The sequence below is a fragment of the Meleagris gallopavo genome, chromosome 1, assembly GCF_905368555.1.
Source record: "Meleagris gallopavo chromosome 1, MGAL_WU_HG_1.1, whole genome shotgun sequence".
Lineage (NCBI taxonomy): Eukaryota > Metazoa > Chordata > Aves > Galliformes > Phasianidae > Meleagris > Meleagris gallopavo.
The window spans coordinates 23,943,352-23,960,104 of record NC_139404.1 but is presented as its reverse complement, the minus strand read 5'-3'; the positions used below and the strand labels follow the sequence as shown (position 1 = coordinate 23,960,104).

General features: G+C 41.7%; 1 protein-coding gene across 8 annotated transcripts in view; it reads right to left on the bottom strand.

Moving 5' to 3' along the window:
* Positions 1-8,072: 8,072 nt before the first annotated feature.
* Positions 8,073-16,753, bottom strand: part of ANKRD26 (ankyrin repeat domain 26) — a 47,218-nt gene continuing 38,537 nt past the window's right edge. For all 8 annotated transcript variants that reach the window (XM_019612412.3, XM_085218880.1, XM_085218905.1 and 5 more), the window contains 7 exons: positions 15,877-15,989; positions 15,330-15,471; positions 14,350-14,631; positions 13,419-13,654; positions 12,764-13,010; positions 10,466-10,511; positions 8,073-9,391 (listed from right to left, as the gene is read on the bottom strand). In XM_019612412.3, coding sequence (XP_019467957.2) covers positions 9,243-9,391; positions 10,466-10,511; positions 12,764-13,010; positions 13,419-13,654; positions 14,350-14,631; positions 15,330-15,471; positions 15,877-15,989 — 1,215 coding nt within the window. In that variant the 3' untranslated portion in view covers positions 8,073-9,242. The remainder of the gene's footprint in view (positions 9,392-10,465; positions 10,512-12,763; positions 13,011-13,418; positions 13,655-14,349; positions 14,632-15,329; positions 15,472-15,876; positions 15,990-16,753) is intronic.

The window sequence follows — 16,753 nt, the reverse complement described above, 5'->3', positions numbered from 1 at the left end:
TGTGTATCAAACATGCTGAGCTAGATCTGGAGATAAAACAGGTTGTATGATATATCTAGTACAATTCCATCAGTATACTACCTTCCCAACAAACATACCAGTTCTGTATATGTGAATAGATGCTTTTCCACCTATTAGCTTCTGATGGGTGAAGCTGTGCTCCACTGAGAATTTTACTCTGTGGGTTCATATAGAAATGATCCTAAATACCAGGTTGGTGTTCTCAGTGCCTTGGTGAGAGATGATTTAGTTGACTCCATGGATGACAGTTCATGGCTTGGTATTTTTATGTTCCTTTAGGAATTCACGAAGGCACTTCTCAACACAGTAAAAGGCTCAGAAGAGATTGAGAAACTCCAAATGGAAGTAATGCCAGTGAAACGACATAATTTGTGCTTGCAAGATTTATTTGGTTTATACCATTTCTGAACACATCTGCCTCTTTTGCATCTTTCAGGCTGTGGATTTAATGAGCCACAGTGCCAAGCAAAGGAAGCGCAAGCCAATGAGCCAGACGCGGTAGCTCTGCCTCCATGTCTAGCAGCCGTGTATGCAACTTGGCTCATTTTTAGTAACTGTATTTTCATTCCTGCTTTCCAGTTGTGTGTACTGCTTAGTGATTAGAACCATGAAAAAAAATCACAGAATCACAGAATTGTAGGGGTTGGAAGGGACCTCCAGAGATCATCGAGACCAACCCCCCTGCCAAAGCAGGTTCCCTACACCAGGTCGCACAGGTAGGCGTCCAGGCGAGACTTGAATATCTCCAGAGAAGGAGACTCCACAACCTCCCTGGACAGCCTGTTCCAGTGCTCCGTCACCCTCACCGTGAAGAAGTTCTTACGCACATTCGTGCGAAACTTCCTGTGCTGCAGCTTATGTCCGTTTCCCCTCGTCCTGTCTCCACGTACCACTGAAAAGAGACTGGCCTCACCACTATGGCCGCCACACCTCAGATATTTATAAACCTGGATCAGGTCCCCTCTCAGTCGTCTTTTCTCAAGGCTAAACAGACCCAGTTCACTTAGCCTTTCTTCATAGGGGAGATGCTCCAGGCCCTTCACCATCTTCGTGGCCCTCCGCTGGACTCTTTCCAAGAGATCCCTGTCTTTTTTGTACAGGGGAGCCCAGAACTGGACACAGTACTCCAGATGAGGCCTTACCAGGGCAGAGTAGAGGGGGAGGATCACCTCCCTCGACCTGCTGGACACGCTCTTTTTAATGCACCCCAGAATGCCATTGGCCTTTTTGGCCACGAGGGCACACTGCTGGCTCATGGCCAACCTGTCGTCCACCAGGACGCCCAGGTCCCTCTCTGCAGATCCATGAGTTTTCTTTGAGTGGAAGAGGGTTCCTCAGTCTTAGTTGCTGTCCCTTGCTTAAAGAAGGCATACTTTGTATGCCAGGTATTCACAGGCAAAAAATCCACCAAAGCTGTATGTGTTAGAAAGTGGTATCTATACAGACAAAGCTTTGAGCTGAGGTAGGGGAAACTTATATCAGGTTTAGTTTAATTACACGTGACAGAAGGCAATGAGTCAGGTGTTTGCCTTGAAAATCCCACACCTGTAATACTCTCTTAAGGATTTTTTTTTACAGTAATTTTTACAGTAATTGCATAAATAGTGACATTTCTTCCAGTAGTAGCATCTTCCCTGAAGAAAATAAGAGCTCCGCTGACAAAGGTAGAAATCAAAGGTGAAAACAAAAGCATACAGACTTCTGCCAAGAGCCGCTTGCCTGCACTGCAAGCCTGACCTTATCCAGGCAGTAATATCTTCCTTCCTGGACCTCGCAGCACGTTCCAGGAACTCAGGGACTTGTGCTGAACAATGTGTTGCTGCTGTTAGTCTGACATCAGTAACACTACCCCTGAGCAGATGCCAAGAAATGTCACTCCACGCTGACCTGCTTGCCCACCACTTGCACTTTTACATAAACGGTGTTGGTTATTCGTGGGGTAACAAGGGCAGGAGGAGGGCAGTCCCTGTGCAATTTTTGTTCTCTGAAACATCACTAGTGGTCGTTCCCCCCCCCCCTTCCTCATTATCATTGTTTTGTTTTCTACTCTATTTTTTCTTGACATCAGTGTAAATTTTGCCAATAGTGATGATTACAATGTATTACGTGGAAACCAGAACGGAAATTGTACAGGTGGAAAAATCAGAGAAACAGAAGTCCATCAAAAAGAAGGAAGAAGTGGGACAGCAACCTGTTGGAGGTGGACAGGATTCAGTTGTACAGCTGCACCGATCTGAGCTAAGTTCTTGTGAACAGACACAATGTGCACGTTACATTGTGAGAAGCACTGGAAAACTGAGAAAATATACTCAGAATTAGTTTAGGTCATTAGAATGTTGTAAAATTTCTAAAAAGTGTTTCTTGCTTGGGACTGTTGTGCTTAAATGTCTGAGAATTCTTACCTGTATAATTTCAAACTTCAGCTCAGCTTACAATGCAGATAGAAACTTGTATGCTGATACATGCTGCGATGTTTCTGCTAACCATCCAACCAGAGATTCTGGTGGGTTGTGGTGAGCGTCTGCACTGATGGAACGTGCAGGTGTCATGGTGTCCCCAGTGTCTCAAAATTGCTTAAAAAGCAACATGAGTGCAAAAAAACAGCAAAAACATATGTATATGTAAAAGGCAAAAAAAAAAAAAAAAAAAACCAAACCAAAACTATTATTCCATTTCATGCTGAGCTTCCATTTCCATTTTCATTTCTAGTAATTAAGAACTCTTCTTACCAAGTGCAGCCCAAGTGCCATTTTATCTAATGCCATTGCATTGACACGTACCCATGGAAGCTCTGTTCTGCAGCGAGGCACAGTGCAATGCTGAGCAGAAGCCAAGGAGGAAGCGATTATGGCCGTGGATTTGATGCTGATTGAAAACGTGTGATGCTACAGAGGAAATATCACACAATAGAACCTCAGTTCGTTTGGAACTCGATCTCAAAAACAGGGCACACGAAGATGTAAACAGTCAATAGGAGCGGGTCCCGCCTTTCTGCTAACAATCAGCTCATTAGTGGAAGAAGCACGCAGAATGATTTCCATGATTAAACCACAAGTGCAAAGTGTGCACTCTTCAAATAGACGGAAACTGCCTTCTTGCTTCTCACCGTGTTTCTTCTATAGCTTGTCCCACCTCATCCTGGATGCACGTCAGCCACAAATACAGTTTAAGTCAGGAGCTGGAAATGCGTGAGGTCTTTGAAAAGGCAGCTTTATGATTCTTTAAGTTAAAATTGTTAGGATCAGAGCGGAAGCAGTCTTTGATGTGAAATGAAATAATTAAACAGTTGATGGAGTTCACTACCGTTATAATTTGTGTTGATACGTGGGTACAGGGGACAACCTCCTGTTTTATCCAGAGACTGGTTTAACATCCCGCGTAGTTCACAACATTGGTCAAATCATTTAAGTTTTATGCTCTAACTTCCATCATCACTGTTTTTGATTAGTCCAGAGAGGGCAGAAAGCAGTAAGAAAGGCAGCCTTCATTCTGGGGGCTGCACCATTTCATTTGTGGATAAGACATGTATGATTCTCTACAACCACATCACATAATGCCTGTAGTTTTGGGCTTGGTTCTATTTGTCCTTTTTCTGACCATCAGTAGAAGAGCGCAGCTGCCAGCAGAACTGCCTTCAGCTGAAAGGGAATTGCCAGACCACCCTGCTGCTAATGTTTGGCTCCAATGCACAGATATGCCCACAGCAGTGTAGAGCATCAGTCATTCCTGGCTGCACATCATCTCAGGCCTTTGAGCACCTGAACACCATTTATAAAAGTACCCAAGTTACTGTTGCAGTCTGCTATGGGTTGCTGAGCCTCAGTAAACTGAGGAAGCCAGAAAGTTCTAAGATGACTCTTCTGCAGCACCAAGAAAGACTTGTTCAGTGAAGATAGTCTGGACTTAAAGAAGTACAAGTAAAGAAAAGGTGCAAGAGCAAATCACAGAATTGCAGGGTTTGGAAGGGACCTCAAGAGATCATCAAGTCCAACCCCCTTGCTAAAGCAGGTACCCTATAATAGGTCACACAGGTAGCCATCCAGATGGGTCTGGAATATCTCTGTAGAAGACGACTCCACAACATCTCTGGCCAACCTGCTCCAGCGCTACATCACCCTTAGCATAAAGAAGTTCTTTCACGTATTTTTATGGAACTTTCTATGACATAGTGTTAGGCCACTCCTTGTCCTGTCACTACACACCACAGAGAAGAGCCTGGCATCATCCATTTGCTTCCCATCTCCCTTTAGATATATATAAACATGTATCAGATTCCTCCTGAGTCTTCTTTTTCCCAGGCTGAACATACATGAGTTACTCAGCCTTTCCTCATATGGGAGGTGTTCCAGGTCCTTTATAATCTTTCTGGCCCTCTGCTGGACTCCTTCTAGGAGATGCCTGTCTTTTTTGAACTGGGGAGCCCAGAACTGGACAGGGTATTCTAAATGTGGCCACAGCAGGGCAAAGTAGAGGGGGCAGATCACCTCCCTCAGCCTGCTGGTCACGATCTTTTTAATGCACCCCAGGATACCATTGGCCTTCTTGGCCACAAGGGTACACTCTCGGCTCATGGCCAAACTGCTGTCCACCAGAACACCCAGGTCCTCCTCTGCAGAGCTACTCTTCAGCAGGTCATCCCCTAACCTGTACTGATGCATGTGGTTATTCCACTCCAGATGCAAGACTCTACATTTGGAAGCAAATAAGGCATTCAGTATCTCCACCTTCTCAGAGTCCCGTTACCGGGGCACCATATCTCATTTAGTAGGGGACTCACATTTTCCCTAGTCTTCCTCTCACTGCTGACATGCTTAAAAAAAAAGCCTTCCTTGTTATCCTCTACCTCCTTTGCAAGTTTTAATTCCAAGAGGGCCTTAGTGTTCCTTGTTGCATTGTTACAGACTTTGACAACATTCCCATATTCTTCCCAAGTGGACAAGCCATTTTCCCACAATTTGTGGACCTTTTCCTTTCCTTTTAGTTTATCTATGAGTTCCTTGCTCATCTATGCCACCTTTCCCTGATTTCCTACTCTTAGGGATGCACTGATCTGGAGCTTGGGAGAAGTGATGTTTTAAGTGTTAACCAGCTGTCATGGGTCCCCTTACCTTCTAATGCTCTAGCCCATGAGACACCTCTAAGTAGGTCTTTGAAGAGGTCAAAATTGGCTCATGTGAAGTCCAAGGTAGCAATCCTACTTGTTGGTCTTATTGCTTTGCTTCTTCCAGACCAGATCCGGAACTCCACCATCTCATGAAAGCTGCATCTCAAGCTGCCTCCAGCCGTCACATCCCTGACCAGCCCTTCCTTGTTAGTAAGAACAAGATCAAGTAGCACACCACTCCTCATTGACTCCTCCACCATCTGCATCAAAAAGCTATCTTCAAAACATTGCAGGAACCTACTAGACCATGTGTGCCTGTCTGTGTTGCTTATCCAACAGATATCAGGATGATTAAAGTCCCCCATAAGAACCAGTACTGGAGATTACAAGACTACTGCTTCCAGCAATTTGTAAAAGACCTCATCAACTTCTTCCTCCTGATCAGGTGGCCTGTAGTTCATACTCACAGTAGCATCACCTGTGTTAGTCTACCCCTTAATTCTTACCCACAAGCTCTCCAATTGCTCATCATTCACCCCCAGATAGAGCTCAATACATTCTAGTTGCCCTCTCACATAAAGAGCAACTACACCACCTTGCCTTGCTACCCTGTCTTTTCCAAACAGCACATGGCCATCCATGACAGCATTCCAGTCACGTGAGCTGTCCCCCCAAGTCTCTGTGAACACAACGAGATCACTGCTCTGTGACCACACAAAGATCTCTAGTTCTTCCTCTTTATTTCCCATGTCATGTGCATTGGTATACAGGCACTTTAGGGAAGCAAAGGATGCCAGACTATTAGCAATGTTATCTTCTCTGAGGAGTGCTCAGAAGATCCTATGGGAAAATGGAGAGGTTTTTTGCTGCAATTTCCTTAAATGACAGCATTCCCTGATCCTTCTCTATCACAAGGAACTCTATCTCCTTCCTGCACTGCATCTTGTTTAAAGCTCTGGTAGTCAATCCAGCCAGCTTGCTCCCCAGCACACTTTCGCCCCATCTACTCTGTCACATTCTGTCTGATGTCCACATACCCCGTCTCTCAAAGGCCTGCCCAAGATCATAGTACCCAAAACCTTGATCCTGACACCATCACCTCAGCCAGTAATTTACTTGACCCATTCTCCCCCTTCTTATCCCAGCCCCCAGTCAGGAGGACAGAGAACACTACTTGTGCTCCTGATCCCTTCAACATCTTTCCAAGGGATGCAAAGTCCCTTTTAATGTTCTGTAATTTCCTTGTTGCAGCCTCCTGTGACCCTTCTTGAATGACATTCGGGTAGTAGTCTTCTGTTTTATCAGATGCAGTAGAGTCGTCTTAACATCTATGACACATACCCCCAGAAAACAGCAAACTGCTCTGGAGAGGTTATTTGGGTGGCAAAAGGGGGGCCTCATTGCCTCTCAGCAAGGAGTTTCCAATTACCAACTCTTCGCCCTTTTTTGGTGGCACTAGTTTTAATGACTTTTTGGTTATCCCTGCTCCACATGCTTGCTGTATGCAGTAGAAGCAGGGACAGGTAGCTGGGAAGAGAACAGGGATGCTGTCTGGACATATATGGGAGCAGGAAGGCCAAGGCACAGATGGAACTGAACTTGGTGAGGGATGTGAAAAATAACCAGAAGGGAGTCTACAGGTGCACTTGTCAGAAGTGACAGACCAGGGAGCGTGTACTCCCTCTGGTATACGAGGAGGGAGAACCGGCTTTAACAAACACGGAGAAGTGCGTATTCCAGCCCGCAGCAAGAGGGGAGGCCAGTAGGGTGAGGGAGAGGATTGTTCTGCTCTACTCTGACCTCCTGTGGCCACATCTGGAGTAGCTTTCACGGTGCAGTAGCTGGAATTGCTGAAAGCTGACAGAGGAAGGATCCCAAGGGCTTTGGCCGCTGATGAATCTCATGGCTTCCCCTTTCAATGAGGCCTGAGTGTCCTCCAAGTACAGTGGACTCTGCTGCAAGTATTCTTCCACCTGGCTCCTGTCTTGTACCAGCTGAAGAGAGCACAAAGGGCCACCAGAGGTCGTCTCATAAAGGGATGGCCAACCTTCTGCAGAAAATGCCCCAAAGATCCCCCCAAGCATGGCCAGGTTTACAACAAAGACTTTACTCCTGGTTTCCTATTAATGCATCACCAATGAAAACCAGAAAGTGGTTCAGCACGCCCGTTAAAATCACACCTCTCCATACTTGTTTCAAGCATACACGCCTTAATTTCTATGATGACAAAGCTTATGACATCAAAGCTACTGAGATCATACTAGTAGCTAGTTGCCCCACTGTAGCTGCTCCCAACACCTGTTATGCTAGTTGCCAACACTGAGTTTCTCTGCTGCTTCTCCTCTAGACAAGAACCTTCCCCTCTCAACTGACAACCAACAGCACAGAAACTTATTAGGAAAAAAAAAACAAACTTAAAACAGGTCATATCTGAGTTTGCTAAAACAACCACGCAGTGTGAAGGCCACAACTTCATGCACCTGCTTTCTCTGTGGAGAAGTGCTAAAATGTACCAAAATGTGAGCTCCTCTTTGATCACTGTGGTGCAGACCAGAGAAAATTCTTAACACCTTTGTCATTGGCAGGCTACAAATTATTCAGCTCTTTATAGATCCAAAGCTGTGGGATTTGTTAGCCTTTCATGACTACCAGAAGCTCACCCACCACCTTCTGCTCAGACAATAGGAAGAATCACTCTAAAATGTAGGAGTCTGGAAAGTGATTGCTAGCAATACCTCTACTCTAGTCCCCAGCCTTTACACAGTCACGCTTCAAGCACCCCAGGAGGAAAAGGACACAAATGCATCCTGGCCATTTACCTGATCTCAGGGCAGGCTGAAGGCACCAGAAGCAGGGTTGAAGCGGGCAGAGGAGAGCTGTAGCAAGTCACAGAGGCGAGGAATGAGGTGGAAAGCAAAGTCAAGGTTAACAGAATGAAACAAAGACATACTAGATATGAAAGTTTATTAAATACCAAGTTGCAACATAATACCTGGAATTAAATACAGTGTATTAGTGTCACAAAACTGTATTCATATAAAAAGGAGCAGAGAGTTGCAGCAACATTCATTATATCTCCTCACTGCCTGTTAACTCAAGTTATTGAATCAGTGGGTAAAAATCTTTTTTCCAGTTTCTGTTTGCTTCAGTATAACATTCTCAGGTCTCTGGAATGTTGACTTCATTTGTTGTGTAATATTTTAGCAAATTTTGTAGACAAGGAATGACTACTGCAGATCTTCAGTAACATGTAACTGTTAACGAAATTGCTTGTCTTACAGTCACAAAATCCTACAGCATTACTCTTCACCTGAGTTGCAGCTATTTTATCACCAGCTGTTAGCAGCAATAAAAAGTTATCCCACCACACAAATAGTGTTAAGTACCAATTGGACGGAAGGTTGAAATGTTAATTTTCCTTCTTCCCAGTAGGAACTGCTTCAGGTTCATTGCATGTTTATCTAGCAACTATGAATGTCTTAAGTTGAATCAAATTCTAATGCAAAACCCAACACGGATACCAAACCAAAAATATCAGAAAGATCACATTAAAGCTTTCTTGGCACTACTACAGACTCACAGTATTTTTAAACCCAAGGTGCATAAAAGTGAAACAATGTAAAGTGCATTCTTCTCCAGCTTAAACACTGGTAAAACTTTCACTTGATCAGCAGAAATATTCGCAGCATCAGGACTGAAACAGCTGGCAGAAAGCCAATCAAATAACCTCCTATGCATTAAAATAACACTGGAAACCCATGAACAGTGAAAGGGTTAAACAGAACAAGGGGAATGCTTTTGTTAAAACACGGAACACAAGTGGAGCAAAATAATGCATCAAGAACATTCTGACAGTTCTGTCAAGTTCAAGAATCAACGTTACTCAATCTGATAGTAAGAAAAAATAGACACGGTTCTTATTCTGAGTGCAAAATAAAGTAACTATACATCAGTGACCAACAAATAAGTGCAGAGTGCTTGATACCTATTTAATACATTTTGAATTGATTGCAGTTTGAATATAAAGATGTTTCCACATCCAAGCTACAGGATGGGAAATCAAAGACATTCTATGTAAACAAAATGATTTCCAGTACTTTTCCCTTTGCATTTTTGTTTAGATCAGATAATTTTTGGCTAAAACATCACGGTACTCCTGTATTGCTCTGCAAAGGGGATCCTGGTCAACATTGAGATTTTTTGAAGATCCATCAGTAGATGCCATTGGAGAAGCTCCAGCAGATCCAGCTTCAAGTTCAGCATTGGCTGGAAAGAAAAGAAACAAGATTCATGATGTTACTTTTACAGTAGAGAGTCAAATAAGTCACTGTAAAAACATTACTGGTAACTGAACAAGCTACACTCCGGAGAAAGATTTAAAAACTTTCAAGGAAAACAGAAATAAAAAAGGACAGGAGGCATAAAGAAGGAAGCATTTTTTCAAATTCAATTATCAGTCAACACTAGAGAAAGAAATTCCAGAGGTCTTAGAATCATGGAATGGTTTGGCTGGAAGGGACCTTTTAAGATCGTCTAGTTCCAACCCCCCTGCTACATGCAGGGACTCCCTTCTCTAGGTCAGGTTGCTCAAAGCCCCATCTAAAGTGGTCCTGAACGCCTGCAGGGTGGGGATATGCACAACCTCTCCAGGCAACCTGTTCCAGTGTCTCTATGCACAGCAGTAGGGACTTTGGCAGAATGATAATTAGGAAACAGGTGGAATTCTTCTCTGAAGTCGTGGCCTTGTATTACAGAACATGCTTTACACTGTATATTAAAAGCAATCAATTCATGCTGTGTTTGCCTGAATATTACTGAATGATTTTTACCTAAAGAAAGGCTATCTTTTCTACTGATTCTTCTTTATCCAAAGATGACTACAACATATGAGGTATAAAAAAAAGCAATGAAAAAGAGATAGCAAAAATCAAGAACACCAAAAAATGTATATGGTATACTTGAAGTGCTGAATGCAATGAATGTATGCAGAAAGAGATGTGGTGACTGCAGTCTAGAAAAATCTTATTTCAGGGCTCTGCTTCATTTGATGTCTGTGCCTAAGGATGAAAGGTGACTTCAGCTTAAGCCAAGTGTATCTGTGTGGGGGAGATGGTTTGTTCTCCTTGCTTTTTCTCAAAAGTAAACTGCAGAACATTCTGAACAGTATTTTGGTAAGCAGGAAGTTTTCCATTAAAACTCTAATTTAGAGAGTTAAAAAAAAAAACAACAACCAAATACTGTGCTTCAAACAGGATCTTGACAACTTTTGAAATAATTACGTAAAAGTTACAAACAGTCAGCATCTTTCTTAAAAACACTGATATCAGAGTGGCACATTACCTTGTTCAAGTTCTTTAGTGATTTTTTCATCCAGTTCCTTCCGTATCTACAATTACACATAACACATAATCGAGATTTCAAGTTCCATTTTTGCAACACAAAATTTCTAAAACAACTTTAAAACCCACACGTAATGTATGTTAGAAACCTAAAATGCCATCCCAAATGGGGACATCTTGGTTTGGAGTTTGATTTGTCACAATAACAATCTCTTGGTCAGTGAGGCTGTAGCATTCTCATTGCTAAGCAACATTAACTTTAGCACAAAACAATCTATAATTCACCAGCTGGATCATAAAAAATACAGGAAGAAAGCATAGTGGTTTTATAAAAATGTATACATGGTTAATGTTTATCTTCAAATACATATAAAAATATAAAAACACATTATTCCTTTGTTAACTTTCTTGTTTGCTTACAAAACAAGTGCTGCGCATTTTATTATGTAACAGAAACCAGCTTGGATCACTAGAAAGGAGCATTCACACCTTGCTCCCCCAGGAGCTGTTTATTTACTGTCATTTATTCTAAATGCAAAGTCTTCATAAGGAGAAATCAGACCTTTTAAAGGGCCACAGTCCAAAGACTGTACGCTACTGTTTACTTTGATGATATATGTGACTCCTGCGTTATTTTCCATCAGGTCTGTTACACACAGAAGTAATTGTCAAAACAGCACAGCTTCCAGACTTATGTGATTAGCAAATACAGTTAAGTGCTTGGAGCATGTGACTTAGGCAGAGAGGCTGAGAGCACCAGGACTGTTCAGCCTGGAGAAGAGAAGGCTTGGGGTTTCACCTACAGGTGTAACTATCTGATTGTGGGATGGAGGATAAAGAAGACAAGCTAGACTCTTCTTAGTGGTGCCAAGTAAAAGAACTAGAGCAATAGACAAAAGTCAAGAGAGGAAATTCATAAGACTGCTACAAAACAAGTGTGAAGACGGAAAATAAAATCAGAAAAGGAACAGAAACTGAGAGATGGAATGGGAAGAAAGTGTTCCTTTTCTTATGCTACCAGGAGGAAAACTGGTTTCATAAATCCATGCACTCACACTGGTTGCAGCTAGCAAAGTTCACCATTATTTTCTGTGCCTACTTGTCAGAGCAGCATTTCTTCCTCTTGTTTATGATCAGCACATAGTTTGTTTCTTCTAACAGTTGCAAGGACAAAATAATTGATACCAGCAATTTGAATGATGGCAGTGTGAAGTATTTTCAGCTTCTTGTCCTTGTAGCTATTTCAAAGCTTTTGCACAAATTAAAGTCAATATCTACACAAGCTTCCTCCTCCCAGGAGATGCATACACTCTACTTCAGATAACCTCCCTTACTTTGAAAAATACCAAATGTGCACAGAGAGCTTTAAATAAAAACACAAGTGCAAGATGACTCATGACTGCAACTTAAGCTCCTTAACTCCCTGTCATTATGAGCTTTACTGTCAGGAGTACTTGTAATCTTTTCCATCCAAGAAGGCAGCAGTTAGCTTGAATTTAATGGCAATACAGAGGTGGTGGTTTTTTTTTTTTTTTTTTTTTTTCCTCTCAACAGAAGGGAACAGATTACTGGAAAAATCTGAGGTACACATGGAGCAAAGAAAAGGCTCAGAGTCAGATAAACTCTTGTCTTTTTAAGTAGTCTGGTGAACAGGCAAAGTACTAAGCAGCACAACTAGTAAAGTACTTCAGAGCTACTGCAGAGGATGCAATCATATATAAATTGCTGCAAAATATTAGAAAGCTGTGAAGACTTCCTGAAGAGTAGGTTGCTCTTTTCTCAGGTAATAATACATAGCAGGAAGCACAAATAGAAATGTTTTCTAGGCACAGCATGCATCCCACAGCAGACTGTATAGTAAGCAGCAAAGCAATCATACTCATATCATTCTAGATTGAAGCATGTCTTTGTTAGTATTAATGTACTAAAAGAAAGTAAAAATGAAGATCAGTAAGGAAAGAAAAAGTGGCTTGACAAGAGATATCTGATAGGCAGGGCAAAGATGTCAAAGTTACCCATTTAAAGTATGTCATAGACTTATACACATACTAAACATTAAAGTTTAATAAATAGCTTAGCTGGGAACTTCCAATGCCACTGCTTATTAAATTCTCTCTTGTTGAAAAAAAAAAACCCAAAAACCACAAAAACCTTGTATATGTACATAGGTATGTATGTATACAGTTAGATAGTTCATCATTTAGATGCCAGTATTTTTGGTGTCTGAGCACTCTTGGAATTCTGTATGGTCTTGATGACCAAAAGTCTTCACCACTGAAGAGTATTTTACAATGCTTACCTTAGCCATGTAGGCTTCAACCTTGTTTCTTGCCGATAACGCATTCCCAGCTGTGCCCACAAAGCTTCCTCCTAGGCTGAGACTTCTGTTCAGTGCCAAATTGTTGCCAAGATGCCCCAGTTCAGTTGAATACAGAACTGGACTTGCAGACAGACCTCCTGTGACAATGCTGCTTGCAATTAAAGACTTGTTTCTGTGGCGCTCCTGAAGCAGCTTAGCATTGGCTTCTGCTAGTCTCTCATTGGCTCTGAAACATTTAAAAACATGCAAAGAATTATCTTTGGTAGTATTTTTGCAGAGTCACTTCTTCCAGGTCTTTGGCTACTGTTCAGCTTTTGAAACTAGAAGACACTAAGAGTCCAAAATGAGAGAGGCCCAAAGGCCACCTGTTAAAATGCTATCAACTTCAAACACACACTAGCGATGTCAGAATTAATGGTGTGACTGCTAGAACACTAAAGTGAAATGATGGTGGTTCCAAAAATAAAGGGGAAAGGTTTCAGAGGGCTCTTTTATAAAGATGTCATCTTAGGTTTACATCCATAATGCTGACAAGACAGAGAAGAGAGATTTTAGGAGGAAACAGTACAGAGTTTTTCATGCAAGCTACTGCTACTTCACCTCTTGTTACCACTCCCAAAAAACATGGACTTACCTTTCCAGCTTATTTCCTAGGCTTCTTCTAATTTTCACTTCTTCCAGATACTTTTCTTTGTATTTTTCCACTTCTGCCTGTGTGGATTCTTTTTGAAAAATATTGTCTTGTTGAGTATTTTTTATTCTGTCCAACTCACATTCGAGATCTTTAATTCTGTGCTTTAGTTGGTTTCTCAGTGAGGCATGATGATTGGCTCTGATTTGTTCTAACCTGTCCTGGGAGGCTGCCTGTGTCTGAAGCAGATAACACAGTTTCAACCACTGCAAAGAAAATATGAACTGCTTCCCCCAAGACAGTTGCACATAACCAATTTTAAGGGCCCAGTTTTACTCAGCTGAGATAACTGGACCTTCTCACTACCATCAGTAGTCAAGGCAGAACCCTGGAACCAACACATTAAATAACTGTTAGATAACATCCAGATAGAGATCTGCTCTTAGCAATATTACTCATCACAGCAGCTACTAAAATAATGCTATGTCTGTAGGACAGGGCACACAAAAAGGATTCTACAAGGAAATTATGAGAATCCCATCCCCACTCTTTCTGCCCCATGGTAACTTCAGCGACTTCTTCACTGAGCATTTTATCCTGTACAATGATAAAACACGACCTGTATGTATGGCCAAACTATCTCTAAGTTACAAGATTCATGTGATGAACAGCAATAACAAGATGCCCAGATAGCAATAGCCTCTAAGAAATGCAAAACAGAAGCCTGTCATGGGAACGCTATTAACTTGGGAACCTGCAGGCAAATTACACACACGAAAGCACTTCTGCCCAACCATTTTCTGTTCTCCCACTTCCCTTCAGGAAAGACAGAAGTACAGCACTAACACAAAGAATCAAAATACGAACAAAAAATGAAAAAAAAAAAAAAAGTTACATAATAAAGACTACAGACATACACAACAAATTCACTTACCTGCAAAAACAAATTGACTTCTTGTAGTTTTTGTCTGATTTCTTGTCCGGCTCGTTCTTCCATCTCTTTCTTGTATTGTTCTATTTGGCTGTGATTCACCATATTAGCCTCCAAATGATGTCTGAGGTTTGCCACCTCTTCCTTCAGCTGGGATTTGCTCTTCTCCAGCTTTTCATGGTTCCCACGCAGAACAGACAGCTCTTCTCGCAAATCCTGGTTTTGTGTTTCCAGCTGGATGCATTTTTTAGACTCTAACTCCAGCTGCTGAGAAAGTTCAGCAACCTATAGACAGTAATAAAATGAACTTAGAAGGGTGTAAAATTATTCTTTGAAAATTCATAAAGAGGAAAACTATCAAGTCTGTAATCACCACCTGCTGACTCAGTATCAGAGTCAAAGGAAAGTCAAGCTCATCTTTTAAAAGAACAGTTTTTAAGTTCTTGCCAATAGGATTCCTGAAGTTCCAACCTTCCTTAGTTCTTCTGCAGCAAGTAAAAGACTGACAAGTACCAAACTAGCAGAATTTCATTGTGGGAGTGGGCTGAAAGGTGCTAGGGCCATTCTTCTGTGCACTGCTCTATTGCTTAATGCAAATCAAACAACTCTACCCAGATACCAGAAAGAATGCCTACTGTGCTTCAGGGGGAATATTCCAGTACAGAGCTAACTGGGCACAGGAAAAAAGTACTCCTCCTGCCACTGCCTTTGAAAGCCTTGTAAACAGTGCTTCAAAAAGCAGCTTCCACAGCAGTGGTAAAGGAGGGTATTTTTTCTCTAGGTCAAATCCACTGTCTGGTTGCAAGAATATTTAAGAAATGAGACATTTCAGGAGTCTCCAAGATCAACTGTGAAGCCAATTTCCTCTTCTCTCTCAGAAACATAACTTTTCTATACCTATTGAAAAGAATATTACAAGTCTTCAGAAATTAACACAACTCAAACAAACAAAAAAAACCCACAAAGAAACAACCAGAACTCACCTTTGTTCTTAATTTTCCAACTTCATTCACCATTTCAGAATACCTGTTCTTCATTTCTCCCTGGAAATTAAATTGGGACTCTCTTTCTCTGGCCTCATGCATTCTTAGTTTCTTCACAGCTCTGTTCAGAAGCCTCTTGCACCTGCACAACAAATCAGTCCAGAAAACATGCAAAGGTACTACAAATCTATTTGTCACACTTGCACGTGAAAAGCATAGCTATGGGTTGCTTCATCTTTAACATGTTCAACAGGCCAACAGTTAAGAAAATCGAGCATTCCAATGCAATAGGTCATGTGGAAGGTCCAAATTTCACCTCAATAGAGGAAAAAAAGACCCACCTCTCTCAGGAGAAGTGCAGGGCAGCCTGCAGGTGTTCTTATGGCACTTACAGAAAACCACAGGCTCATGTACCAAAACTGCCCTGCAAGAACTGAGACTTGAATTTGTTTAGAAAGGGTTAAACACACCTACTTTTACATTCGAGTTTCATAAAGCCTGACTTCTAGACTATGTGAGCTCTCTTTCAAGTACTAATGAACCATACCTGTGACATTCTTTCTGCAGTTCAACGTTTCTTTTCATTTCCTGGTCAAGACGTGCTTCAAGTGGTTGTTTCAACTCTACCAGCTTCTTCACTTTCTTTCTTTCAGCCTCATACTTTCAAAAAAACAAAAAAAAAAAACAAAAAAAAAAAACAAAAAAAAACAAAAAAAAAAAAAAAAACAAAAAACAAAAAAAAAACAAAAAAAACAAAAAAACAAAAAAACAAAAAAACAAAAAAACAAAAAAACAAAAAAAACCAAAAAACCAAAAAAACAAAAAACCATGTCACACTCAGCCCAGAACACTACACGTACCAACTGCAGATAGGACATAGATATGTGTCCCTTTGCCACGTTCAGCAGAACACTGGGACACAGGATTCTTGTGAACATTTAATCACTTCCGGTTTCACACAACCAGGCCGATACTCAGGGATACCAACTGGTGCCCCTGCTGAAGCAAATGCCCCTCCCCCTCCCTACTGGGCTTTGTCCTAAAAAGCTGAAAAAAAGATGCTAAAGAACAGCTTCTGCAGTTCCTCTGGTAATAGGTCAGCTTGCATAGGTAGCCACAGCCCCAGAGAACAACGCAGACTCTAGAGCATTCGTGGAATCCCCAGTGACCAGCAAGCTCTTGTGGAAGAGTCTGCTTTTCTGGAATTCATCAGTGTCTCCTCAGTCATTACCTCCACATCTTGTTTGTGTGTGTTTACTAATTCAGATGTTGCTCCTCGTGGTGTTTTTTCAGAGAAACCAGAGGAGGGCTGGAAACTAGTTTTTTGTAGTTTGCATTCGCACCTTATTTATTCTGCAAGCGTATTAAGCTCCTGCTGTTCTGAAAACATACAGCAGTTCCTCCATACACTGCACTGAAAATAA